Below are 24,513 nucleotides of genomic sequence, written 5' to 3' on the forward strand. Positions count from 1 at the left end.
GATTGATCTATTATGGCATAGAAGTGTATGGGATTGACCTATTATGGGCTAGAAGTGTATGAGATTGACCTATTATGGGCTAGAAGTGTATGAGATTGACCTATTATGGGATAGAAGTGTATAAGATTGACCAATTATGAGATAGAAGTGTAGAGGATTGATCTATTATGGGATAGAAGTATATGGGATTAGTCTATTACAAGATTAGAAGTGTTTAGGACAGCCCCTCGCCCGGTGGAAATGTTTGCCTTTGGCATTCTCTCTCCCACTGGGCAGATGGACACCCTGAGACCCGAGACAGCGTATAACAGATGCACATCTTCCCATCCCTACTACCATGGGGAGACTTGGATACTCATGGTACCACCCCCTGTCTGGTAGCCTGGTGGGCTCTGGCAGGCCAGGGTGTTGGACAGCAGGCTCCCGGCCTGTGCCGGCTTACGTGGCGTGCAGTGTGCTCGCTTGGCATTTCCACAGGGCTCAGCCCGGGGAGCTGGCTGAGCTTCCAGGCAGCGCTGCATTAGTGGGAGGTGGCAGTAGCCTGGGGGTAAAGGGCTCACCATCTGGGAACCAGCCAGCTCTGGTCCCCAACGGCTCTGTGGTTCTGTAGCTAATGGCTCCAGCCTGGCTCCCAGGCTCAGGGCCACTTTTTAACTCTAAAACAGGCCACAATGAGAGAGCATACCACTGTGGCTGTTTCTCGGAGCCCTTCCCACTCCCCCAAGCCTCCTCTCCATGACCTGGGCCTGGATTTGCAGGGTTTGGGCTGGGCTGATGGGCACTGGACATTTGCAGCTCACAAACCACAGGCTCCAGCTTCTCTGGGCCTCTGTTTCCCCACCTGTGCATCGAGGTAATGTCCTTCTTCCACTCCATGCAGCATTGTTACTGAAACTTAGGACCATACCTGGCTGCAAAGCATGCTCTTAGCTCGACAGATGGCTTCTAGAGTCTTCTGTGAACCTGCTCAGGGTTTACTCTGCAGGGTCAGGGGGTGGTTGAATTAGAAGGATGTTCAAGTCCTCGAACAGTGAGCTGTGCAAGTGGCTGTAAGCCTCTTAACGTGTGCTGTAAAACAAGGAATATGTCTTCTTTGTTTTGTTTTTAAAGTAGTAATAGTACTGGGGTTTGAACTAAGCTTTGTGCTTATGAGGCAGGTACTCTACCACTGAGCTCTGCTCCAGCCCAAGGAAGATAAAGGTACCTAAATCTCTGATATCTAAAGGAGATATCTGCAGCTAGGGATTAAGGAGACACATGGTGGGGACTGATGAGAAGAGATCCCATCCCAAGCTACCCCAGGACCTTTGCTTCTCCATCTCTCAGTCAGGAAGCCCCCCGTAACAGGCAGCATCAGTAAGTGGTTTTGGGGTGGTGGTGTTCTGTCCCAGCTGCGTGCACTTAGACACATAGGTTAATTTCTCTGAGTCTTGTTATCATAATTTTAAAAAACGAGGATGGGGCGAAAGGGTGCCGGTAGCTTTTACTTGCAATCCTGGCTACTCAGGAGGCTGAGATCTGAGAATCATGGTTCAAAGCCAGCCTGGGCAGACAAATCTGAGAGATTCATATATTCAAATAAGCAGGAAAAAGCAGAAGTGGAGGTTTTGTCTCAAATGGTAGAGCTCCAAACATGAGTGAAGACGCTGAGTGAGATCACAAGATCCTGGGTTAAACTTCAGTACTGGCAAAAAAAAAAGAAAAGAAAAGAGAGGGGGGGGGGACACATGCAGCAAGTGGAAGCAGGAAAAATCACGAGTCTGAGGCTGGCTTGAGCTACATAGTGAGAGCCTGTGTCCACACCAAATAAATAACTAAGACAAATCCAGGGTAGCGCTGGCACCTTGAGAGAGAAAGGATCTATTCAACTTTAGGAGTTTTTAAGCCTGATCGCTGTCCCTGGACCCATCCCATCCCAGGGGTCTTGGTCTGCCAGTCTGAGGAGTTGTCCAACTTGGGGCTCCCTCCTGTTCCCCAAGATCTGAGGCTTTGTTACTGGGCCGAGGTCTGCTGGTCACTGCTTCAAAACCAGTTCTCAGGAGCCAGAGCTGCTGGGAGGAAAGCCAGTTCACTTAAGGCTCAACCCAACAGCCTGAATAGGAGGCACTCTCGGCCTCCAAACTCCACCCAGGGGGCCTCCAACACCTGGAACAGCTTTGACCAGGAGGATCTGAGGGTTCCAGGAGGCTGTGTGCTGAGCAGGGTTTTGTCATTTAGGGTGAGCATTTCTCTATTTTTGTGACTGGACCATGGCCTTTGATCTTGACCTCCAGTCCTGTAGTTCTTTCTTTAGACAGACGTAATTTTCTGCCAGTAAAGGCTCTCTAGCATTTTATACTTTCTGTGTGAGTTGAGAAACAGTTGAAGAATAACAAAAGGGCTGGGCTTACACCTGTAATCCTAGCTACTTGGGAGGCTGAGATCTGAGAATCACAGTTTGAAGCCAGCCTGGGCATGAAAGTCTGTGAGACTCTTATCTCCAATTAACACCAAAAAGCAAGAAGTGGAGCTGTGGTTCAAGTATTAGAGCATCAGCCTTGAGGGAAAAAGCTAAGAGACAATACTTAGGTCCTGAGTGCGCTCTCTGTCTCTCTGTCTCTGTCTCTGTCTGTCTGTCTGTCTGTCTGTCTCTCTCTCTCTCTCTCACACACACACACACAGAATAAGAGGCCAGGTGCCAGTGGCTCATACTTGGAATCCTAGCTACTCAGGAGGGTGAGATCTGAGAATTGCAGTTCAAAACCAGCCAGGCAGGAAAGTGCATGACACTCTTATTTCCAATTAACCACCAGAAAACTGGAAGTGGTGCTGTGGCTCAAAGTGATAGAGTACTAGCCTTGAGCCAGAAAGCTTAGGGACAGTGCCCAGGCCTTGAGTTCAAGCCCCACAACTGACAACAACAACAACAAAGAATAATGGGCAAAGGTGTGTGTGTGTGTGTGTGTGTGTGTGTGTGTTTAGAATTTAGAAACCTGGGCAAAGGAAGAGGATATCACCTTGTAAAGGATGACTCCCAAAGAAGCTGAGCCTGACCTGCTTGGCTCCTGCCCCAGGTCTAGCGGGAAGGCCTGAAGCTGGGCTGGTGGCCCGGGCCACACTGTAGCTCTGTGGCTATTGGGCTGGGCTCCTGTGGCCCTTGGGGGCCAGGCTCACACTTGTGGGTCTCTGGCTGGGACTGGCCGTCAGGGTGTGGCTCTGTGCCTGGCACCGGGGATTTTGGCATCCTGGGGGCAGTGGGGGACCTGCCCAGACCCACCTGCCTTCATGGTGACAAATGTGTGTGGGGGGAGCCTGGCAGGAGCCACTGAGTCATGCTGGCCATGTGTCCTGCTGACTGCCTTCTGCTGTGTGGCTGGGCCTGTGCCAGAGGGTGAGGGCATGGGCCCCGCCTCCCATGTCTCCATGTGGCCTCCCACAGAGACCCTCACTTGGTCCCCTAGGTTTATATCTGTACCCCCATTTCTGAGCTGAGCACACAGACCAACCAGGCTTGTGTACTGCCTTGTCCTCTCACACCTCACCTGGCCAGAGGTGTTCAGGTTTTTCAGGAAAGGGGAGGCTGCAGCTCCCAGCTCCTCCCTGTTATTGTTGGGGGTCCTGGTGGCGTAGGACAATGTTGTAGGCAAGGGGTATTTTCAAACTGAACCTGGGGCGTGCAGGTCACCCTGAGAGCTTCTCTCACGAACGCCCCCCAGTGGTGGCCTCAGGGGCGTGCTTGCACCCCCTCAGAGCTGAGGGGGTGGGACACCAATCTGCTAAGTCCACACAGACTCTTGTTTGTGCTTATCCAATAGATCTAAGCCTGGGCGGGTGATCTGGACCCTAACCCCTCCCCACCACCTGCTAGAGTCCCGGGAAATCAGCTACTTGTCTCCTCCCACCCACACTGTTGGCTGCACCTGCCATGCCTCCGTCAGGCTCTGCCTCAGGCACACACCTGGGGCCCCATGGCAGCCTTCGGATCTCCAGTTCCTCAACTGCTTCGTTTCTGGGTCCCTGAGTTGGGGACCAGGCACAGCACCCATGGCCAGCTGTGGCGGGGGAGGACAGCCCGTGTCACTACAAACAGTTGTCTATCTCTGTCATCCCCCAGTTAGCAGCTACAGGGACGTGGTCCAGGGAGGTCAGCAGTGTTTGCAGGCCACATGCACGTGGGGAGGGTGGTCTGCTCCCATCCCAGGTCTGTGTGACTTTGGGACCTTGGCTCAGCCTCTCTGGGCCTCCACGGTCACCCACCTCCACAGGGAGGCTGGTGTGGGTGACTCTCGGTGCTTGTGAACCGCCTGGGCAGGAGTGAGTGGCACACAGGAAAGGGAGCTGGCACCGGTGGAGGAGGGCGCAGGCTGGATCCACATCCAGTTTTACCAGCTCCCTGGGCCAGTGGCGTCTTGGTTCTGAGTCTCAGATCTGCAGCGGCTGCCTTCCCAGCCCAGCAGGCCCTGGAACCCTTTCCGGCAGGCGGGCGAAGGTCCCCTCTTAGGACAGCAGTTTCTTTCTTCGCTTTCTTTTCCTCTTCCTCCCTCTCAAAATAGTGCCTGAATGAGCCTGAGCTTTCTGGCGGCAGCCAGACAATAGGGGCCTCCTGGCCCTGCTCCATGGGGCAGTCAGGCGGGCGGGCCAGTGGGTGCAAAGCTGGGGGCCCAGGGCTCCCCCGCCACTCAACTCTGGGAAAAGGGCCCTGTGCAGCCCCCATCACGTCCCCATCTGCTCTGGAGTCTGAGGCAGTGGTGGCCCCTTCCTGATTCGTGTCAGTGTCCTGTCTGGAGTGGAGAGTGCCCGGTGGTTTGGTGTCTTCCCTTTGGCTCAGTGGAGGTCAAGGACTTAGAGGCCCAGGGGCTGAGCCCTGCTGGAGAAAGTGAGTGTCCTGCCGCAGAGGCGAACAAAGTTTAGGGGAGGGGGCCTGTCAAGGTCCAATGGACGTTTGGCCTGATGTCTTTCTGGCTCAGGGGAGATCTGTGTTTTCATGCCATACCCTGCCTTTCCCAGCTAGGTGGGCTTGAGCAAGTCTCATCACCCCTCCATACCTCAGTTTCCCCATGGGGCAACAGGACCTCCTTACAGAGGGCTGGAAATAGATCTACAAACGTTCAGCGTAGTGTCAAGCATGCAATGAAGGGTCAGCCGCCAGGCCTCTGTCCCTGTGCTTCCCGAGATGGGAAGACAGGATCCAAACCACTCTCCCTCCTACCTCCAACTACAGCCTCCAGCGCTAGAATTATAGGCATGAGCTACTATGCCTGGCCAAAGATTTGCTTGTAAAGTTGCTGTCAATGAACTGGGGCTCTGCTTCTTTTGAGAACTTGGGCACTGGCTCTCCGAGGTTACCTAAGATAAGCAGGTGCCTCCCTCCCTCCCCGATAATCTTGCTGTTATAACTTCAGCCCCTCCTGGATCCTCTGGGCAGCCTCTGTGAGGAGAGGGCTTGAGCAACGGAGAAGCCAGTGAGCCCGCGCTGTTCTGCTGGTTCGGAGCCCAGTGACGTAGTCCCTGCAGCTGCCAACGGTTGCCAGGGAAACGGTTGCCAGGGGCTTCTGTCACCTGCGCCCCTTCCCCCCTCTGGTGCTGGGGGCCCGGCTTCTCTTTCCTGGCTACCCCCTTTGTTTGAGACTCCTTTGAGCTGGTGGCAGCTGGGGGCTTGGCTTCCATGGGCCCTTGGCCCTTGAGCTGGGAGACCCGTCTCTCACTGGCCTGCTAACGCGGGGAGGCCTGTCCCTTGTGCTGGGGTTCGCTTGCAGGAGGGGTCCAGGTACCGTTTTCTGCTCCCTGTGTCCTCCCCTCTCCTTGCTCCTCCATCCCCTCCTCCTATCTTCCTTTATTCTCTGTAACCCCCTTCCCTCCTTCATCCTCCCCCTCCTCTTCAACAATGTGTGTTTGCAGGGGTGAGGTGGTCAGCGTGGGGGAATCCGAGCAGGTCCTGGAAGGGGATCTCATTGGTCAGCATCCTCTAGAACAGCAAGGATGTGGTGGGGGGGCTCCACACCCTCCCCTCCTCAGAGCCGGACTGGGGCTCATTTCTGACCTCCAGCCCCTGTCCCTGCGGCTTCAGTGTTCAGGGGGAAGTGTCTGAGACGGGGTGGTGGGGGCACGGGAGGGGGGGCTGGAAAGGCCTCCTGGTGCTGGGGCTACCAGCTCCCACAGCCTCCTGGTCTGGACCTTTGTGGGGACAGTGGTCAGCTCAACCCAAGGAAGCATCAATCCCTTTAAAAGAGAAGTCCTTTGTAATAGGGAAGTTCTCAGAAAGAGCCTTAAAGGCAAAAGCTGCAGCTCTTGGAGCTGACAGGCAACTTGATCTTGGGGTGTGGGGAGCTCATTTGTTGTCATTTGTTCAGGGTGTATAATGGTCCTTGTCTCTGGTTAGTTGAGAGGACTAAGTATGCTAATATAGCATGTGGTGGTGCACACCTGTAACCCCAGCACTCAGGGGTCTGAGGCAGGGGGATCGAGAGTTGGAGGCCAGCTTGGGCTACCTAGAAGACCTCGACTCACGACATGAAGAGTGGTACTAGGTATAAAGAGCTTCGCTTCGGGGCTGGGAAGGTGGCTCAGTGGTAGAGTGCTTGCCTTGCATGCATGAGGCCCTGGGTTCGATTCCTCAGCACCACATAAGCAGAAAAAGCTGGAAGTGGCGCTTTGGCTCAAGTGGTAGGGCGCTAGCCTTAAGCTGAAGAGCTGAGGGACAGTGCTCAGGCCCAGAGTTCAGGCCCCATGACCAAAAAAAAAAAAAAAAGCTTCGCTTCATGGGTGCTCACTGAGATATTGCCATTGGTGGGCATCCTATCCTGCCTTTGAGCCTTGCAGGGTGGCTGGGGTCCCGGGGGGCCCGCGGTGCTGTGTGTTTAGTGAGCCGAGAGGGGACTCTGGTCAATGCTGTGTCCCTTCCACCCAGAGCCAGGCCTCCACGACCTGGAGGAGGCAGGGGAAGAGGAGAGAAGGGAGGATTGTTGGCTGACCTTGAGAACAGGAAGATTCTACACAACCCAGATGGGCATTTTGCCTGGCCCAGGCAAGCTGAACTGCAGCCCCCGAAACCCAGAAGGGAGGGCACTGGGCTGGCCTTGCGGCCTGGCCTTGGGCAACACAGGACACAGCTGGGGAAGGGGAACCTCGGCCAGACAGTGGAGGTGGGCTGTGGTTGGCAAGGGAAGAGTCCAGCCAGGGTGAAGGGGGCTCAGCATCCTTTGTCCCGCCTGGCCAGCTCAGAGGTAGGTCCTGCCTGTCACCCCAGAGACTCTGGAGGGGACAGAGAAGGAGGAGACAGAGATGGATGGGGACAGATTATAATCATCCTCTTTGTGCTGTGTGTGTGTGTGTGTGTGTGTGTGTGTGTGTGTGTGTGTGTGCACGCATGCATGCACGCACCTGCCAGTACTGAGGCTTGATCTCAGGGCCTCCTCTCGTTCTTGCATGGCTTCTTTGCTCAAGGCTGATGTTTTACCACTTCAGCCACACCTCCCTTTCCAGCTTTTAGGTGGTTCATTGGAGACAAAAATCTCATAGAGTCTGGGAATGTGGCTTGGTGGTAGAGTGCTTGCCTAGCATGCATAAAGCCCTGGGTTCAGTGTCTCAGTATCACATAAATAGAAAAAGCTGGAAGTGGCACTTTGGCTCTCGAGTGCTAGCCTTGGGTAGAAGAAGTGTAGGGACAGTGCCCAGGCCCTGAGTTCAAGTCATAGGACTGGCAGAAAAAAAAAAAATCTCACGGCCTTTTCTGCCCAGGATGGCTTTCCACCTTGATCCTCAGATCTCAGTCTCCTGAGTAGCTAGGATGATAGGTGTGAAGGGCTGGCTGGCGCTGGGCCGTAAGTCCCTCTTAAGAGAGGAAGCGACCGAAGCCCAGAGAGGGGACTGGTGAGGCCTGCCTGGGTCTCGGGCCAACACCCCACCACCACCACTCTGGGAGGCTGTGTCCTGGGCAGGTGCTGGCTGGCAGGTGCCTAGAAAAAAGCCAGAGACTCAGGTCCTGGAGGCTTGGCTGCAGCTTCCTTCTGAGCGGAGGCTGCCCGAAGCACAGAGCTGACCACGGCTGGCTCTCCTGTGAGGGCTGCTCATAAGAACCCCAGTGGCTGAGGGCAGGTCTGGGGCCTCTGGGCTGAGCGCCTCTCTTCCTGTCTCTCCAGAGCTCTTCCCTTGGCTCCAAAATTCCCACATTCAAAGTCTCAGCGCCTCCAAGTGCTTGTGTGCTCAGTTTCCCCCTAGCCTGCCATTTCCAGCATTCCCTTCCCCCTCTTCCCTCCCACCCCCTCCCCCAGACAGGGCTGGCTCAGGTAGAGCAGCCCACTTGGTGACGGGCCTGGCAGGGCCTCATTCCCATGTCAGGTCCAAGGAGGTGGCTGGGCCTCAATACCCAAGCTCACCAGGAGCCTCTCGCCTACAAGTGTCAAAGATGGCGGGGAAAGGCCCAGGGGACACTGCCACCTCAATGGCTCCTGTGGCCCGTATCAGCTGGCTAGCAGCCTCAGGGACAGCTCAGAGTGGAGAGCAGGCTTCTATCCATTGGTATCTGAGAGGCTGTCTTTTCACGTGGATGCTGGGTGGCTATGCGTTCATTACAGTGGGCTGGGAGACAGCCATCCAAGCTCTGCAGGCCTTTGCAAGAGAAAGTAAGGCCTGAAGTATTACTCTGGAGTAGTGGCACTTCCCTCATGGTAAAGATGGGGAGACTGGCCCCCACAAGGGGAAGGAACTCAGTGGACCACAGTGGCTGGGCTCATAGGCTCTGAGGTAAGGCACCCTTGGGCAGAATCATGGCTAATAGTTGCTGGGCGATCGTGAGCTGCTTTGGGCTGGCTGGGCCATGTGTGGACTGTGCTGTGCTGGACACCGGCTGGCGTTTGCCAAGGTGACTCTTTCTGCGGTGCTGGACAAGTCCCCAGGAGACCCGAAGCTCATTGGTGGCACTGCCAGAACTCAGCCTGGCTCTTCTGGGTGCCAAGTCCTGGGTGGAGGGAGTGAAGGTATGGCTACTATCTCTCCTCCCTTCCTCAGTCTCCCCACAGGCCAGGGCCTGCCTGGGCAGGTGGAGCACATCCTGGGATTTGGCACTGGGACATGAAGCCCGTGCTGGCGGGGTGCCCAGTAGATGGTTAGCATAAGAATGCAGACAGGGGCACCGCCAGCGTCCAGGGAGGGTGCGGGTTTAATTTTTATTATCTATTAGTGTAGAGAAATTCCTGAGCCCTGAGGTCAGTGGTTGGGGGGGGCGAGGAGGGGGCAGAGCATCGTGCTCAGTGGGGGCCGGCTCTCTGGGGTCACCTTGCTTGGGCATTAGTCATCAGTTGTGGGGGGGGGCATCAGGGGGAGAATGAGGCTTGGCATTTGCAAGCCGAGTGCTGTGCTGAGTTGCGGGGGGTGAATGTTGGGCTGGGTGCTGGGTTGTGCCGGAAGAGGTTTGGCCCTGGTCCTGCCTGGTGCGGTGGGCATCTCCTCTGAGCTGTTGGGTATGTGGTGTTTCCAAGAATGGAACACTCTGATAACCACCTCTGGAAACCGCTGGAGGGAGGGTGCTCCTCTCACCCCCTCCTGCAGGAAACACCTGCTGGATCCCACTCCATGCCTGCCTCGCGGCCCCCTTGCCTGGCCCCTGAGCACTAGCCTGCTCCCTTCCTGCGGTTCCCTGCAGGCCCCTGTGTGCCTGGGTCATCTTGAGCGTGTTCACATGCTTTTGGGGTTCCCTTCTCCTCCCTTCCTGGACTCTCTTCCCTCTTTCCTGAGATGACCTCAGTGCCCAGTGAGCAGCCCCCAGAGAGACTGGAGTCCTTGTCCTTCAGTGGGACTGGAGCAGGCCAAGGGGGCAGCTGGGCCTGGCCCAGGCTCCGGCAGTTAGAGCTCTGTGTCCGGGCAGGGCCCCTCTCTTCTCCCCTCTGCAACTGGAGTCTCCCCAGCTGTGAACTCTGCTCCCACAACCTACCCACCAGACTGTGGGTGCTGCTGTGTTCTGGGGGCCCCTGCTGGACTCTCCTGGTGTGGGGGGGTAGACTGGGGGCTTGGAGCTCAGCTCTTCAAGACCTTCAGGGCTGCCTGCCACCACACTGGGTATCGTGCATGTGCGTGTGTGGGGCAGAGCGGGAAGGAACAGGGGAGCAGGTCTGGCTGGACCCAGGAGAGCCCTTCCCCCTCCAGGGAGGGTCACCCAGAGCCCTCCAGGTCCGGGCCAGCCGCTCCCCTTCCACCTCCATCCGCAAGGAAATGGCTTTTCCAGGCTCGCGCTTGCTCCTGAGCCAGCCGTGACTTGGTGGCCGGTGACTGGGGCTCTGTGCAGGATGGCAGAGGAAGTGACTCAGGTCAATGTTGGGGGTGGGGGGACGGCGCAGTGAGCCCAGGCCGGATTCCCTGCCCACCACGCAGAGCCCAGAGCCGAGGCCTTTCCCGGGCCCCAGCTTGGGGTGGGGACAGGGTTGGCTCAGGCCTGGCCGGCCCCTTCCTCCCTCTGCTCCGGCCTATGGAGCCCTTGGGGATCCCCGGCGGGTCCCATTGTATCCGACTGGACAGCCCGTTCTGTTCTTTGCGTGTTTACGGAAGGCCGAGGTCAGGGGTGGCTCTCCCCCGGAAAGGGGGGCTCGGGGGCCGCTGAGGGGCTTGGCCTTGCCCCCCAGCCTGTTCCATGTGCCTATAATTGTCACTGCTCCCCACTTGTCTTTAAAGGGATCCCCCCAAATCAGCATCATGCCCCTTAAGGACCTTTGCCAAGGCCAACCAGGAGGGAGGCAGCATCCCTGCCTCAGTTTCCCCGCCAGTGAAATGGTCTTGCTGGAACCTCTGTAGAAGTGACTGCTGCTGTGATTGTTGGGGTGCTGCTGAGCCCCAACAATCTTCCCAAACAAGTGTCCTGGGTCCAGGTCCGTGAGGCTGTGATGTGGCCCCACGGATGCCTCTCTCCCCCCCCCGCACCCCCCCATCCTGTGCCAGAGGCCAGGGCTCACCTTGAATTCCTGGTTCTAGGGTTCAGTCTCCAGAGCACAGCTCCCTCCTTTGCGCTGGGCCAGGTGGCAGACCCTGGGAGGGGGAGGGGGCTCCATAGGTGACACTGCCCGGCCTGGGGTGCTAAGTGAAAAGTGCTTCCCCCCTTCCCCCCCCCCCCCCGTGTCTCCTGCATGGCGTTCCCTGTCCCCACCTGGGTCCATGGCCACTTGGGGCATCTGAGGAGGGAAGTTTTCTGGGTGGGGTCAACATCTTCCCCAGCTCCGGAAGGTAGGCCTCATGCTCCAGGAATTTCCCCCCCCCCGCCCCAGGGCTGAGCTGGCCACGGCCGCGGGCAGGGCTGTGTGGAAGGGGGACATGGCAGGCAGGCCGAGGCCCCACTGAAGCCCTTTCCTGTCCCCAGATTCCCACAGGGACCTCAGCTGGAGCTGGACTCCATTTCATTCCTCTCTATAGGTGAGGCAAATCAGGCCCAGAGAGGGTGAGCAACTAGCCCAAGGACATACAGCTAGCAAATGGGGAAGTCGGAATTTGAACTTGGGCAGTTTGTCCCCAGACTCCTCATCACTAAGGTTGGGCTGAAGGCTCCTGGTGGCTCCTCGTTACTAATGGGCAGAGTTGCCCTTGGACTGGCTGCTCACACAGCCGGGGGAACAGAATGAGGCCCCTTGTGTGTGCTTGGATTCCTTCCATGGTGCTCCATGGTGGCCTGTGATGAGGATCTCACTCCATACCCTGTTTTGTTTAGGGGTAAACCAGGAGGGTTGGTACAAGGCAGATAGATACCTCAGCCCTATCCTGAGGCCGTGTCTGTCAACCCTAGTGACTCAGTGAAGGTCAGTGGGCGAGGTTGATCCATGGGTTCTAGTCACTTCCTGCTGCTTGCTGTGTGACTTAAGGCGGTCCCTGGCCCTCGCTGGGCCAGTGGGGCAGATTCTCCCAATGACCTCCCAGACAAGTACCCAGACATAGAGCAAGGACGCAGGAGGGGAACTGTCTGGAAGAAGTGACGTCTGGGCTGTGGCGCAGAGGTGGCTAGTGATGGGCTGCGGAAAGAAAACGAAGGGGGGGGGGCTGTGTGAGACACCCCCGTGCCCAATGCTGGGCTTCCTTCCTCTGATCCGAGGTGGCGGGAAGCAGTCTGACAGGGACCCCAACACTGAGAGAGGAGACATAGTGAAACCTTAAAATCACAGCATAGGAAACAGCGTCCTTCCCTAAAACGCCTTCATGTGCTCCTTAGAGGGCCGAGCATGCCACCAGAGCAGGGCCAGGCCCCATCCACCTGTGCGTGGGCCCCAAGGCTCCATTCTTCATGTTGGGATGTGTAGGAGCCAGGTGGGTTGGAGGGAGTCCTGGGCCAGCGAGGTTCTGCTTGGGCCCCCCTTCACTGCCACCCTCAAATACGAAGTTCAGAAGCCACCTCTTCCAGGAAGCCCACCTCGATTTCTTCCACACTTGGATCCTTGTGTGTCCTGGGGTTGCCAGGCTTCCCTTTGCCTGGCTTGTAGCAGATGACTGCATCTGTCTCCACGGCGAGCCCCAGCTGCCCACAAGATGAGGGTGGCTGTTCTAAACTGTCAGCACCCAGCTTGGTTACTGTGGACGCCATGCGAGGGAGGATGGAGACACTGGCATGTCTGTGGAGCACCAAGCGCCACCGGCGAAGTCAGTCCTTTACCAGGCAGGGGCAGCCTGGTAAACACAGGTGCTCCTGATGGCAGAGGGTGAGAACAGAGGTGCCACTTAGCCAGGCAGCAGGGCCAGAGGGGCCTCCCTGGCCTGGCCACGCCTCCCTGGGCCTGGCCACGCCTCCCTGGGCCTGGCCACCCCTCCCAGGCCACGCCCCTCTGGTCCTCATCTGTCAGGCCCTGGCCAATGGCTCCCCCTAGTGGTTGTAATGGGAAGTACACTTCCCTATGGTTCCCATAGAGTGTTGACCTTAGAGGTGGCCAGAAGCTCCCTGGCTGACTTGACAGGACCGGTGGCCAATCCTTGTCTCAGGGATGATGGGGTGTAATCTTAGGGGAGAATTTATTTGTTTGTGTCTCCCCCAGACCTCGCAGGGGTGGGGCCAGGTGGATGCTGGACAAGGTCTCCCACCACTTCTGGCCCTTACACTGAGCAACTGACCCCACCACCTTGCAGTAGAAAAGGGAGAGAGAGCTATAGTTCTTACTCAGTGAACTCTGGACAGCCTTGGTTGCTTGGTTCTTTTCTTTTTGTGCCAGGGCTTGAACTCAGGGCCTGGGTGTTGACACTTAGCTTTGTCACTCTTGGCTGGTACTCTACCACTTGAGTCGTAGCTCCACTTCCAGCTTTTTGGTAGCTAATTGGAAATTAGAGTTTGTACAGACTTTCCTGCCCAGGCTGGCCTCAAACCTTGATCCTCAGATCTCAGCCTCCTGGGTAATTGTTGCTGTTCACATAGCGAGACCTGGGAACACAGTGTCTGGTAGGCAGAGAGTGGACCACACCAGGCAGGTATAGACAAAATTTATTTAAAGCACCACATGCTTATATACAGCATACAGGCAAGGAAAGTAAATCTTCAGGAGACAAAGTTAATTTTAAACAGTCTTACATATGTGCAGACAATGGGAGTTAATCTGTAATCAGTAAACAGGAGAAGTTAATCTTTGTCAACAAATGTGAAGCAGTGTTAAGTGATCAAAGGTTACAAAGAACAAGCAAAGTGCAGGTGAGCTATCAGACACACAAAGGGAGTTTCGAGGCATTGTCTATGGGATTATTCAGCGGAGCGTGGAGATCACGTTCTGCATGCCATCCCTGAGGCTTATGGCTGGGCATCCAGATGTTGCCCAGACTTTGAAGGGTTTTTTTTTTCCTCCCTAAGGCTGTGCATGTCAGCATACACAACCTCACAGCGCGTAAGTCCTCAGATGGGATCATGGGAACTGGTGTCTCTGACATCTCCCCCTTTTTTGTTTTTTTGTTTTGTTAAATGTAGTACAGCAAGCATGAGGTTCTTTTGTGGAAGGGATGCTTTAGCTATTTTGGAATGGAGACAACGGTGTGCAAAGAGCACAAACTTTGTAAGACACAGTACAATCAATCCTGTAAAAGCGCGATGGGTAAAACTCTGCCACCAGGTATGGGGATCTAGTTGACTTAATACAAATACTATTCCTTCAGCTAAGCCTTCGTATCCCACCCCAGGGAGCTGTGCCTAGAAAATCTCGGTGACTTGTTGCAGTGGATATATGACCCAAGACAAATTTCCCCGCAAGTCCTGCAGGTGGTGTCAAAGTCCCTGCCAAGTGAAGTTAGTAGTGTTGAAGTGGGCGGGTGTAACACAGCTTTGTTGAGCTCCAGTTACATTTAAAGGTTCGTTTCTGCAGCTCAATTATCTGGTCTCCCAGCCACTGGACTGCGTGTTGTAAGGTGTTTAAGCGGGATTCAATGTCCTGTTCAGTATCTATCTGGTGAGTCCACAGCTGAGGAGAATCCCGCCGCCACTTCTCTATGAAGTCCTTGGTTTGGACGGTGGTATACAGAGTCACTCCAGCGGTCACAGCGGTCACGGTTATAGCAATCAGTCCAATCACTGCGGCTATAATCATGCCCAGAAACCTCTTAGTTCTTTTCAACAGTCGCTGGAAAACTCCTGTCAGTAAACCTACAGCAGGGCTCTCTGGCCAAGTTTGGGTGAGGTTAACAGGTACCCAGACCCCTAAGGGAGATTGTAATACCAGGACGGATTGAGAAGACATATTGAAAGGAATAGTGTGATTTAAACATGTAAAGAGCTGACCAAACAATCCAAGCTACACAAAGTTTCATTAATTGACACAGTTCCTACGGCTAATACATTAGGAAGTTTAACACAAGCCTGTACAAAAAAAAAAAAAAAAGTGATTCCTATAAAACGGATAGTTTGCCTGGCAGGCTCTAATAAAATGACCAATCCAACTTTGAGTTATTTGAAATGGGGCAGCAAGTTTCCATAAGTGCCACTGTTCAGGGCCCAAACGTCCCTTAAAATTTATACGTGGCCTAGGAGATGCAAGGTCTCCATCATGCCAGGTAAGCAAACCAGTGGGTTCTACATGATTTATCACTCCATTGTATCAACACCATGGAAAGAAGAATTACTAGTACACCGATCATCAACATGTCTTTCAGAACAATTGGCGATGAAACGCCCATGGGGGCCCCAAGCTATAAATGAAATATTATTATTATGCTGTATAATTTTTTCCTCTAGGGCTACAGCACTGAGGCCACTGAATAGGAATGTAAACCCAATTCCAATATTTAATGCCCTGACATACAGGGTTGGCAGGTCATCCAGTGTTATTTGTCTAAGAATGAGGACCAATAAAATCTAAGGAAAGTATACTGAATAGCCCCATATGATCAGTGATCTTATCATCAGGCAAAATGTATACCTATACCTGTCTTTTGATTGTAAACTAGGGAGTACCCCCAAACACAGTGGTAAAGACTCAAATCCTAAGCATATGTTATAGTGTGTTCCTTCCTCAGCTGGATGAGTAAGACCTCCATGGTCCCACAGAAGGGGAAAATACACACTGTCATGAGTATATATCACTGAGCCTTGATCTAGCCAATCCACTAATCTTAACAATGGTGGGTGAGGGACGTAGGCCCGATACACATGTTCACTACAGGTAAGCAGTGCATCTATGGTCAAAAACAGATGTTCAGGTATTCTAGGGCTTTTAGCATTGACCAGAATGGCTTCTCCCTTGTCTGACAATGCCTTAATCTGTTGGTGTGGCAGTGTCTGGCTAGTTTTCTTGTGATAAGGATGATGGCGTGATTGGGTCTTCACGTTTAGGCCTACAAAATGGCATGCGAATTCTTCTTTCTCAGGTTTAGGTTGTACTGTTCTCATCTCTCTGGGGTCAGATGAGCAAAGAGGAACCTATATGTTGTTGGTGAATCCATCTGGAATGCTAGCAGCATACCCTTTCCGACTATGGGTCATTAGTCCTGGTTCCCATTTATCAAATTCTTTAAACCATATGGGAATATGCTATTGAGATGGAGCTGGAGAGGTAAAATGCTTTTCAGCTCTAGTATAGGGATCACCTGGAGGTAAACTTAAAAAGTTTAAATAAGGTTAAGGCAAGAAGTTCCCTTGGGATTCCCCCTTTTTTTGTTTTTTAATCATTGAAGCTTAAGTGTTTTATGGGCTTGTTCCACAATGTCCTGGCCTTGAGGATTATACGGAATGCCAGTGATAGGTTTAATTTGCCATTCCCTGCAAAATGCAGCAAAGCCCTTACTTGTATAAGTGGGACAATTATCTGTTTTTATATCATGACAGGAAAAGTAAGTTTAAATGTGGTAATTGTTGCTTTGGCTGATTCTGAGGACATGGGCACTGCCCATATGAAGGAAGAGAAGGTATCTACAACAACATGTAAATAAGATTGCTTTGGAAATACAGCAGTATGAGTAACATCCATTTGCCACAAAACGTTACTGGAATCTGCTCGTGGGTTTGCACTGGCTGAGTGGGAAGTACAATGTAATGGGCCACAAACATCATAGTCTTGAACAATGGCTTGGGCTTGGTGAAAGGAAATATGGTAATAAGCGTGTAAATGCTTGGCATTAGTATGCAATAAGTCACATTCTTGCTGGGTAGTTTGTAAATTTCTACATAGACTAATTAAAGAAGTTTTATCCAGGGCCTGACTATAGTAAAATCCTCTGGTACTTTCCTGCTTCTATAGGCTGGCATCTCATTGGTTTTTAAGGCTACCTTTTAGGCAGTGGCCCCAATTAATCAGGTAACTTATCAGCTTTTTACTAACCAGATTTCTTTTAAATAAGGCTAGGATTTCCTAGGCAGACATAGAAGTCTTGGGCCTGTAATCCTTTATTCTTACACACTTGTTATCACTATTTCTATGCCTCTTTTTTTTTTTTTATCCTGCCTCATTTTTTTCAAAGAAATGACTCTGGTCCCTTGATCTTAAAAAGGGGCTGATGGCAAAAGTCCATCTTCTGTAACTTCTTCAAACTGACTCAGGGATGCTAGGAACCTATAACCTTAGCTTACTTTATATAACGTTAGCATTTTCCTTTGGTGGGTCACTGGACTTGAACTCAGGACCTGAGCACTGTCCCTCAGCTCTCCAGCTCAAGGCTAGCACTCTGCCACTTTGAGCTCCAAAGAAACTCTACCTGCTTTTTCAGTGCTCTGCTGGCCAATTAGGGATGACAATCTCACAGGGGCCTTTCTCTGCCCAGGTTGGCTTTGAACTGCAGTTTTCAGATCAATGAGTCTTACATAAGCCACTTTACTCCAATTAAAAGCAAGAAAGATGGTCAACATGGAAGTAGTTTTTTTGTTTGTTTTTATGTTTTTGTTTTGTCAGTTATGGGGCTTGAACTCTAGGTCTGGGCACTGTCCTTCAGCTCTTCAGCTCAAGGCTAGTGCTCTACCACTTGAGCCACAGTACCACTTTCGGTTTTCTGGTGGTTTATTGGAGATAAGAGTCTCACAGACTTTCCTGTCCAGGCTGGCTTTGAACTGCAATCCTCAGATCTCAGCCTCCTGAGTAGCTAGGATTACAGGTGAGAACCACTGGTGTCCACTTTGGAAGTAGTTTTTTTAAGCATGTTCTTACCTGGAACTTATTAAGGGCTAAAGTTACATCTGACAAATCTGTAAGATTCCTCTGTTCTTCTCTGTGGGCCTTCTGGAAACTTACCAAAAGTTTATAAGGGCAAAGTAAAATAGCAATTAAACTATCATTTTAATAGTCCTAATGTTTTCTTTTTCCGCTTTGAAACATTTAAGACAATTTTACTTCCAAATTTCATATCCCAGAATCCATTCTTGATTTTTAAAATCCTTTGACTAACCTCTGCTTTAGCACTTTATACTTCAGTTTTCATTTCCATTTAAAGAACCTCTTGAAATCTTGAGGGGCTTAGTAACACCCATTTCTTTTTGACTGCCTGTTTTACAGCAAATATATTTTATTTATTTATTTTTCAATCTAAATTCCCTTTTAGAAAACCTTTGAATTCAGACAACAGTTTTTTTTTCCTTAATGCAAAAATTACAATCACCAGCACGATACCAAAAATCAAGACTCAACACCTTTTTGTCCTTTAAAACACATATCCAATTGCAAAATAGCATTAAAACCAAATTCTATCACACAAATAAACTTTTAACCCTCCTTTTGAAGTTTTTTTTTCCTATTTTTTAATATATCTGAGGGGTGGTTCTAGCAACACCAATCACATCATCACATCACTCACTTTACCACCAGATTTCTAGTGTCCAGCTGCAAGGGAAAGAGACGGGACAAAGATAAGCTACTTGGTCCCTCCTATGGAATGGACTGATACTCATCTGACCCGTTAGCATTAGATGAACTGCCTTTGAGCCAGCTTGCTCCTCTCCCGCCATGGGTGGGATCTCTGAGCTGCACTTCTGCCTGGTCACCCCTCACCAACAGGTTTTCTGTGGGCTTATCTTAAGTTTTCCCTTTCCTTTTCTTTTGGTTCTTAACTGAAATACCCAAGCAGCTTTAGACAATCAGAACAGGTGAAGTCTTTAGCAGTGCTAAGTAAACCTTTACATTTAAATTCTAATACCCCAAATTTTAGCCCAGGGAAAAAAATCCCAAATCTCCAATGCCTCTTTGCTAAGCAAGATAATGTGATTACAGTGTAAAACACCATAGGCATTTTAAAACGCCAGATTTTAAAATACCAGATTTTTCTAATTCTCAAATTTAAAAAATTCCTAGAAAGCCTTTAAAACAATGCAATAATTCTTTAAAACTTGTGGCAGCATCCAAACTTCATAACCTTTGTGAATTTTAAACTTAAATTCACTTAAATATTTATAGCATGCTGACAGTTTTCCATCTTAAATATGCTCACACACATTCAAACACACACACAGCTATTAAAGCGCACAAAAAAGGAAAATCAATTGTACATACACTTTCTGAAATCTTCAGTGACAAGAGACCTTCTTCCTATCTTACTATTCCAGCTGACAAAAAATTAAGGTGATACCTTTTAACAAAGTGCCTTTCCCAGGCCATAATTTTATTTTTTCCAAGGCTTGCTTGTTTTGCCAGGCATTTTACCAACTGGCCTTTTGAATACCTTCAGCTGGTGAAGGCTGGGTGAGGGTCACTTGAAACTAAACTGGCCTGACTCTTTCCAATCTTAAACAAGAGCGCCTTACAACTATTTACAATGCCATGACCAGCCAAATGTCTGAACCAAGTTCACAGCCATCTTACACTCTCCCTTCCTGCAGCATCCACAGGGAGAAAATGCAGCCTGAGGCTGCATTTCTATATGTTCTCCTGGCCTATGAGCTCTTCTTACATTGTTTTTAATTCTCCGTCATATTTCTTCTTCCAAAGTTCCCTTGTTGGGGAGCCATGGTTTATATTTCAGAAGTTGTGTCTTGGACAATTTTGCCCCCCTTTTCTTAAGAAAATGGTGTACTAAATCAACAAAAGGCTGAGCTCGGCTTCCTGACTGTCCCATAATGAAAAAAATTCCCACTTACCTCTTTCTATGGGACACCACATCTTTCTAGTAGAACTGCTCCAAGTCCCTGGTTGTTTACCACTTGTTGCTTTTCACACAGCGAGACTCAGGAATCCAATGTCTGGTAGGCAGAGAGTGGACCACACCATGCAGGTATAGATAAAATTTATTAAAAACACCACATGCTTATATACAGCATACAGGCAAGGAAAGTAAATCTTCAGTCAGGGGACAGAAAGTTAATCTTAAACAGTCTTACATATGTGCAGACAATGGGAGTTAATCTGTAGTCAGTAAACAGGAGAAGTTAATCTTTGTCAACAAATATGAAGCAGTTTTACGTGATCAAAGGTTGCGAAGAACAAGCAAAGTGCAGGTGAGCTATCTTAGACACACAAAGGGAGGCATTGTCTATGGGGTTATTCAGAGGAGCACCAAGAGGCTTATGGTCAGGCATCCAGACTGTTGCCCAGACTTTGAAGGAGTTTTTCTCCTTCTCCCCGAGGCAATGCATGCTGGCATACCCAACCTCACAGCACAGAAGTCCTCAGATGGATCACAGGAGCCAGTGTCTGACAGCATTACAGGCGTGAGCCACCAGTGCTGGCACAACCTCTTGATTTTTAGCCTCTGGCCATTCTTGTCAGCTGCTGGGCTAGCCTAGCCACCCTGCTTTTCCAGGCTCTAGCTAACGCTTAGGTCTCTTCCAGGTGGTGACACCTCTGGGGACAACCATGGCTGTCCAGGTGCTTCAGCAGGCGGCGCTGTTCCTACTGAGTCTGCTCTTCCTGGTGCAAGGTAGCATTTCCTGGGGCCTGGGGCTGTTGTGACTTTCGGCAAACACCCTTATTATCTAGGCAGCTGTTGCCAGCCTTTGGGCAGGCGCAGGGGTGCAGACACAGCTTAGCAGGTGAAGGGAACCATGGAGAAAATTAGAAAGGCACCTACCTCTTCTTGGTGATGGAGAGCTGCTTGGGGTGAGGAACATGAACTGGGTTTCAGCCCAGTTTGCCTTGTGGTAAGCATTCTCTGTCGGTGCACACAGCCTGTGCAACTGTCCGTGGCGGTCCTACCTCATTAAATACTTGATTGCTATTAAAGTATACATTGCCTTTGGAATCATAGCCTTCTTTTTAATTTTTTCTTGACATAGTTTGAATCCAGGATATTTTTTGTTAGCAGGATTTTCACAAATGTTTGTGGAGCTTTTGAATGGGAGGCCATAAGACCATGTCCCAAGCTTTGAGTTCACAGACTCTTAAGCTCAAATTCTGTTCCCTCTCCTGGCCCCTGCCGGTCCCTGCCACAGCCCACTTGCAGCCTCTGCCTCTTCAGGTGCCCATGGTGGCGGTCCCCGGGAAGACTTCCGCTTCTGTGGCCAGCGGAACCAGACCCAGAAGAGCGACCTCCAGTATGAGCAGACGCCGGAGCTGCGGATCACCATCAGTAACTCAGAGGAGGCCCTCACCATCCGGGCCCCCTTTCCCGCTGCTCCTGAGGCCTCCCGGGCCTTCCCAGAGCCCAGGGGCATCTACCACTTCTGCCTGTACTGGAGCCGCCAGTCTGGGAAGTTCCACCTGCGTTATGGCAAGAATGATTTCCTGCTCAGTGACCAGGCCTCCAGCCTCCTCTGCTTCCGGCATCAGGAGAGCCAGGTGCAGGGGCCCCCATTGCTGGCCACCTCCATCAGCTCCTGGAGGAACCCTGAAAACACCAGCCTGCCTGGGGCTTCCAGCTTCACCTTCGCCTTCCATAGTAAGGAGCTTCCCAGGGGGAGGAGCAGGGGCTGGAGGAGGCTGAGGAGGGGAGGCTGAGGCAGGGAGGCTAGAGGCAGATGGCGGGTAGGTTGGGAAGGGCCCTGGGAGGGGCAGATGCTGCTTCAGGGATCCCTCAGGCAGAGCCTTGCCTGGCAGGCCTCGTGGCTCAGTGGCCTGGGAAGTCAGTGTGTCCCCTGGGACCCTCGGTCTCAGGCAAAACGAGGCAGAGCACAGAGTTGCTGCAGATCACGAGGTGGGGGGGGGTGTGGGCCAGGCCCTCGGTCATGATCTCAGCCTGTCTCTGTCCCCTCTGCAGAGCCCCATCACGCCTCCCACAACACATCAGCCTCAGTGGACATGTGCGAGCTGAAGAGTGTCCTCCTACGGCTCAGCCAGCTCCTGCAGCAGCCACACAAGGCCTCCAGGAGGCCCTCGGCCACCCTGGCCAGCAAGTAAGTGTCGCCCCAGGACTGGGGGACCATCACCACCCCACGAGTCCATGCTAAGTCCCAGGGTGTGCCTCGTAGCTGCCTCATCCCGCCCAGGCTGCCCCTTCTCTTATCCCTGCCTTTCCTACCCCTGTACCTGCCTGAGGCCCTGCTTTCTGCCTCACTCTCTCCCCATCATCCACCGTGTTCTCCTCCCACCAGGCAGCTGCAGAGCCTGGAGTCAAAGCTGGCCACTGTGAGCTTCCCGGGGGACAAGGTGTCCTTTGAGGAGGACCGAGTCAACGCCACCATATGGAAGCTGTGGCCTTCCGCCGGCCTCCAGGACCTCCACATCCACTCCCGGCAGGAGGTGGGTTGTTGGTGGGGAAGCAGGGAGGCATGCTCCAGGGTCTCCACTGGGGTCTCCCTGTGGACAGAGCTGGCCCATGAAGCCCTGGGCCATAGGCTACCATATGGGGCCCAGGGCCTGTGTGGCCCAAGCCCAAGGCTCCTCAGCTACAGCAGGTGCCAAAGAAAGGGACAAGGCTGAGCACTGATGTCAGGCTTGGTTTCCTGGAGAAGGAGCTCAGGAAAGGCTGGATCCAGAGTCTGCTCTGGGCTGGGCCCTAACAGAACCTTTGTGCACAGGAGGAGCAGAGTGAGGTCCGAGAGTACTCCGTGCTGCTGCCCCGCGCCCTCTTTCAGCAGACCAAAGGCCGGCGCGGAGAGGCGGCCAAGAGACTGCTCGTGGTGGACTTCAGCAGTCAGGCTCTGTTTCAGGTACTGGGGTGCCTCCCTTGCTGCGTTCCCTGGAGTCAGTTTTTCTCTGGTGAAGAGATGCGGGAAGATCCTGCCGCCCACCTTCCTCTCCTAGCCTGTCCTAGGAAAATCTTGCCAGCAGTTTGGTTGAGATTTGAGGACTGGGGTTTGAAGCCAGCCTGGGTAGAAAATTCTGTTAAGTCTCTTATCTCCAAATAATCACCAAAGAAGCTGGAAGTGGTGCTGTGGCTCAAGTGGTAGAGCACTAGCCTTAAGCAAAATAAAAACTCAGTGACATTGCCCAGGCCCTGTCTGCAAGCCCAGGACCCCAAAACTGGCTCCAGAGGGAGACTCAGGCGCTCAGAGAACTCTGGGAATGACAAGAGTCTAGAGAGACAAGGGAATCTTCTGGACTTTTCTCCACTGGGGTCTCCCTGCAAAGTTCATGGCCCACGACAGAGCTGGCCCATGAAACCCTGGGCTACAGGCCACCATGTGGGGCCCAGGGCCTGTGTGCCCCAAGCCCGAGGCTCCTCAGTCACGGCAGGTGCCAAGGAAAGGAGGGACAAGGCTGAGCACAGATGTCAGGCTGAGCCCTGTCCTTCCCTGCCCTCTTTCCCCAACTCTGCATGTCTAGGACAAGAATTCCAGCCAAGTCTTGGGCGAGAAGGTCTTGGGCATCGTTGTTCAGGACACCAAAGTCTCCAACCTCTCAGAGCCGGTGGTGCTCACCTTCCAGCACCAGCCCCAGCCAGTGAGTGTGGGCAGCAGCCTGGGTACAGGGCGTCCAGACAGAGTCTGGGCCTCTGGTTAGGGGCGGGGCCCTGGAAATGGGCAGGGCTTCCTTCCAAGGGGGCGGGGCCTCAGAACAGGCAGGGCCTCTAATTGTGGGTGGGTCCCTGAGAATGGGGCGGGGCCTCCCATCCCAGCTGACATGTTCTCAGTGTAAGGCTGAGGCTTGAACCCCCGCGTGGGTAGGGGGTGCAGCCACAGGGGCTTATACCCCTTCTCTTTGGTCCCCACAGAACAACATCACCCTCCAGTGCGTTTTCTGGGTTGAAGATGCAGCACGTGAGTCTGGAGGGATCTCTGGGTGGACAAGTGTCTGGAGAACTAGGGTCTTGAGAGGGGGGTGGGGGAGGCGAGGCTCCCCCAGGGGTTTCCTGGAGGGCTGGGCTTGGTGGAGGGAGGGGCAGTGGGCAGATATGCAAAGACCTACCCAATAACTGGGGGACACAGATACCCTGGGAGGTGAGCTGATCAGGGCTCATACCCCCTGTCCCCTCAGCCGGCAGCCCCGGGAGCTGGAGCAGCGATGGGTGTGAGACTGTCAGGGGAGAAACTCAGACGTCCTGTCTCTGCAGCCACCTGACCTACTTCGCAGTGCTGATGGTGGGTCCCTTCCCCCCACCCCCACCCCACCTCACTTCACCTCCCACAGGCTTTGTATCTGCCAGGCCTGTGCTTAGCAACTCAGGCATTAACTTCCTTCTGAATCCATGTTTTCCTCTGAGCTCATCCCCTTGTCCCATTTTATAGTTAAGGAAAGAGCTGGTTTGTAAGGCTGTTGCTCCTTATTCCTAGATTTTTGACATTAAAAATGCAGGCACCTGCTCCTAACTACAAGGGCTGGGGCAGGGAGACTTTAATAGGCCCCTGCCTGGAGGCTGAGGCCCAGCATGGAGGCCCCTCAGGTGGGCTCCATTGTTTCTGGGAGCTCTGAAACTCCTGCTCTAACTTCATGTTCCCAGAGTCCTCTGGGCATGGGAAGCTCATTCTGTCACAGAAAACCAATCTTCATGCTGGGTGTCATAGAAACATACAGACACCGCTCCACTCATAATGGGGTTGCATTCTGGTGAACCTATTGTGAATTGAACATCCATTTTAAGTGCATCATCCAGGTATGATGGTGTATGCCTGTAATCCCAGCATTTTAGAGGCTGAGGCAAGAGGATTGCAAATTCCAGACCAATACACACACACACACACACACACACAAGCCAATAAAAAGTGGGGGCAGTGTCAGTGACGTTTGTAGGTGGAACACAGTTGTGGCTCACTGCCCAGCACCTCAAGCGAGTACAGTGAGACATTATTAGCTAAGAGAAGCCAAGTTCAAG

At 52.6% G+C, this 24,513-nt stretch overlaps 1 protein-coding gene across 8 annotated transcripts in view; it reads left to right on the forward strand.

The window, feature by feature from the left end:
* LOC105994449 (G-protein coupled receptor 56-like) overlaps positions 1-24,513 on the forward strand; it is a 42,371-nt gene that overhangs the window by 12,138 nt on the left and 5,720 nt on the right. For 7 of the 8 annotated variants that reach the window (XM_013027952.1, XM_013027951.1, XM_013027954.1 and 4 more), the window contains 8 exons: positions 20,157-20,244; positions 20,782-21,201; positions 21,520-21,655; positions 21,854-22,001; positions 22,280-22,411; positions 23,028-23,144; positions 23,416-23,461; positions 23,679-23,782. In XM_013027952.1, coding sequence (XP_012883406.1) covers positions 20,157-20,244; positions 20,782-21,201; positions 21,520-21,655; positions 21,854-22,001; positions 22,280-22,411; positions 23,028-23,144; positions 23,416-23,461; positions 23,679-23,782 — 1,191 coding nt within the window. Of the gene's footprint in view, positions 1-7,030; positions 7,203-20,156; positions 20,245-20,781; positions 21,202-21,519; positions 21,656-21,853; positions 22,002-22,279; positions 22,412-23,027; positions 23,145-23,415; positions 23,462-23,678; positions 23,783-24,513 lie in introns of those variants that run through there. The other variant, XM_013027958.1, reaches the window with a different exon arrangement.

Source organism: Dipodomys ordii, unplaced genomic scaffold, assembly GCF_000151885.1.
Source record: "Dipodomys ordii isolate 6190 unplaced genomic scaffold, Dord_2.0 Scaffold106, whole genome shotgun sequence".
Classification (NCBI taxonomy): domain Eukaryota; kingdom Metazoa; phylum Chordata; class Mammalia; order Rodentia; family Heteromyidae; genus Dipodomys; species Dipodomys ordii.